A 2570-nucleotide genomic window follows, 5' to 3' on the forward strand; every position below is an offset into this window, starting at 1 on the left:
TGGATCTAGGTTTTGTCCTTTTTGCGATAAAAAAATGTGTTTTTTTACTATATTATATCTATAATAACCTTAATAAACCGACCTTGCTTGACTTCCAATGCCTTGTCTTTCGATATAAACTCCTTGTTTTTTTCTTTCTTAAAAATTTGGGTAAATTCTATAGATATTGTTTAATTAAGCAAAAATGGTTGGTTGATGACAGAAAGAGAGGATATAAATAGATTTCACGTTTATATATTAAAGCAACATAGATATCATTACATTAATATATATAATATTGTGTATAACATTATCAAATAAGCCATGGAAATATAAAAAGTAGAAAAAAATTACCTTATACAATCAAAACCCATAAAAACCTTATCATCCAGACAATATGTTGATTGCAAATTGACCCTATGCTTCTTCCAATTATATAGTACTCCCTGTAAAAAGGGAAAAAGAAATGTATCCATTAGCATCAATGTGATTAAAAAATTCCCAAGAAAAATCAAGCATACCAAAACTAGAAAGCCTATATATGTACACAATAATCAGAAATATATGAATTGACCAGAAATATAGACCATCATTTTCTTTTTGGTACTATTCTTTCCCAATTACCTCTGCTTCCTAGTAACTGATCATCCCTGTCACTACCATTCAAAACTGTCCCCTAAAAGAGCAATTTGAAGGGTACCCACTTAACATGGCACAGTCCCAAACAAGGAAAAAGTAAACAACATAAAATTTTATTAAGTTCTAATAAAGATTCCTATACAAAGAAATGGGGAAAAAATTAGCAGTAATATATAATCAAAGAGAGTTTGAGTTTCAGGTGTTTAGTTACTTACTTGCAGCAGTTGCATCGGCAAGTATTGGTGGTGCTGGTGGTGGAGGTGGTTGTTGTGGTGCTGGTGGTGGTGCCATCTTTTGCTTAGGCCTCTTTCTTTTCTTCTCATACCTGACACCTCTAGCTTTGGCCTGGAAATCTCTGACTTCCCTTAAGAAAATCCTTACAGCTCGAGCTCCAAAAGGGTTCCCTTCTGGTCTGCCCCCATGTTCTTCATAAGCAGCTCGGAGTCGACCAATGAGTGCATCGAGGCTACCCCAGGCTTGTCTCAGAGGGCATGGGCAGGGAGCCGGTGGGTTTGGGAGGCCAAAGAAAGGACATGTCTGGTTATGAACCTTGGTCTTCCCAAATTGATCTAGGTACCTAAGAAACTCCAGAACATGAGCGCCACTACACATTGAAAGCGACAATGGAGGCCTATGGTTTCTCAGGTACTGACAGAAAGTGTTCCAATCCCTGCGCTTCTGGTTCTCATACCGACTCGGAGTGGGTGGAGTTGCAGTGCTAGAAGCAGGCGTTGCAGTGATGTTTGCTATGGGGTTTGAGCCTACAATCGGACTCGGAAAGTTATTTGGATTGCTTTGTGGGGAAACCAAGTCCATTATTTTGCTGATGATGTCCTCAATCTTTTAGGGTTTCACTTGTTTCTTCTAAATAACCCGATCAGGATTACCTCACAGAACCTAGATAGATAATTAAGGAGGGAGAACAGTTTCAAAGCCTTTTTTTCGAACTTCAGGTATATGGGTGACGATGATAGCTCAAGCAATGATGAAATGCAAGATTCTGCATGGCTTCCATAACAGATAACTGAATAAAATAACAAAGAGATTGAAAGAAAGAAACAATCAAACTAGAGAGACACCGAAAAAGGGTTGTATTTGTTTCTCCATTTAGAGAAGGAACATATTGATAATAATATTTAGCAAATTGTTTCAGATGGACGAGACTGCAACAATTTGAGGGTAGGAAAATAGGGCTAAAAGAGCAAAGAAAAAGAAGAGATCAGAGATGAAATTATGAGCAAAAGGAGAAGCAAACTGGAGTTTGAAACACTATTGATAAAGTAAGAGAGAGATAAAGTGAAACAAAAAACAAGGGAAAGAGAGAATATAATGCTATAGACCAATGGGTCAAAGAGAAATGGAGGAGGGTTCAGTAAGTGAAACACCAATGGTTAATAAGTACTTGTATATAACATAAGGTAAAATTAATTAATTAAATAATTAAAAGGAAATTGTTTTGCCAAAAATAGGACAAGTTGGCAGTGAAGGCAGAGGTGATAGTGACTTAGGGCTGTACCCCAATTTTTCCACTTTTATTTCTTCTCTTTGAAACTCTCTTCCCTTTGTTGAGCTGCTGTCAAATACTAAATTACTAAAAAAATGTCGTTTTTTTTAAAAAATTATCCACTTAAGCTATTTTTAAAAAATTACCCAATATTGTTTTTTTCTATTTTTACAAAAAAATGCTATTTTAATTTATATTTAATAATCCAACCTCTTTATTTTTTTAACCAAATTTTAACATTTTTTGTAATTTTTATATTATAGCGTGTTTGAGGGTGTCATCTATCAATTTTCCTATTTTTTTAAATTACTATTTTTATATTTTTGATAAATCTAGAAATATATATACATTATGGGAATATTGAGATTTGAATCTAAAATATCATACTTTACTGTTTCAACCAAAACTATATTTGGTTTAATATAAATTCTTTATAAAATTGTATAGT

The 2570-nt window shown here is 34.1% G+C and overlaps 1 protein-coding gene across 1 annotated transcript; it reads right to left on the reverse strand.

Annotated features, from left to right (window-relative positions):
* Positions 1-214: 214 nt before the first annotated feature.
* On the reverse strand, positions 215-2026 carry LOC107893192 (protein LIGHT-DEPENDENT SHORT HYPOCOTYLS 1). The gene is made up of 2 exons (XM_016818121.2): positions 834-2026; positions 215-425 (listed from the first exon to the last, which is right to left on the reverse strand). The coding sequence occupies exons 1-2, from the start codon at positions 1432-1434 to the stop codon at positions 412-414; spliced, it is 615 nt and encodes a 204-aa protein (XP_016673610.1). The 5' UTR covers positions 1435-2026; the 3' UTR covers positions 215-411.
* Positions 2027-2570: the final 544 nt, after the last annotated feature.

The sequence above is a fragment of the Gossypium hirsutum genome, chromosome A13 (genome assembly GCF_007990345.1).
Source record: "Gossypium hirsutum isolate 1008001.06 chromosome A13, Gossypium_hirsutum_v2.1, whole genome shotgun sequence".
NCBI classification, from domain to species: domain Eukaryota; kingdom Viridiplantae; phylum Streptophyta; class Magnoliopsida; order Malvales; family Malvaceae; genus Gossypium; species Gossypium hirsutum.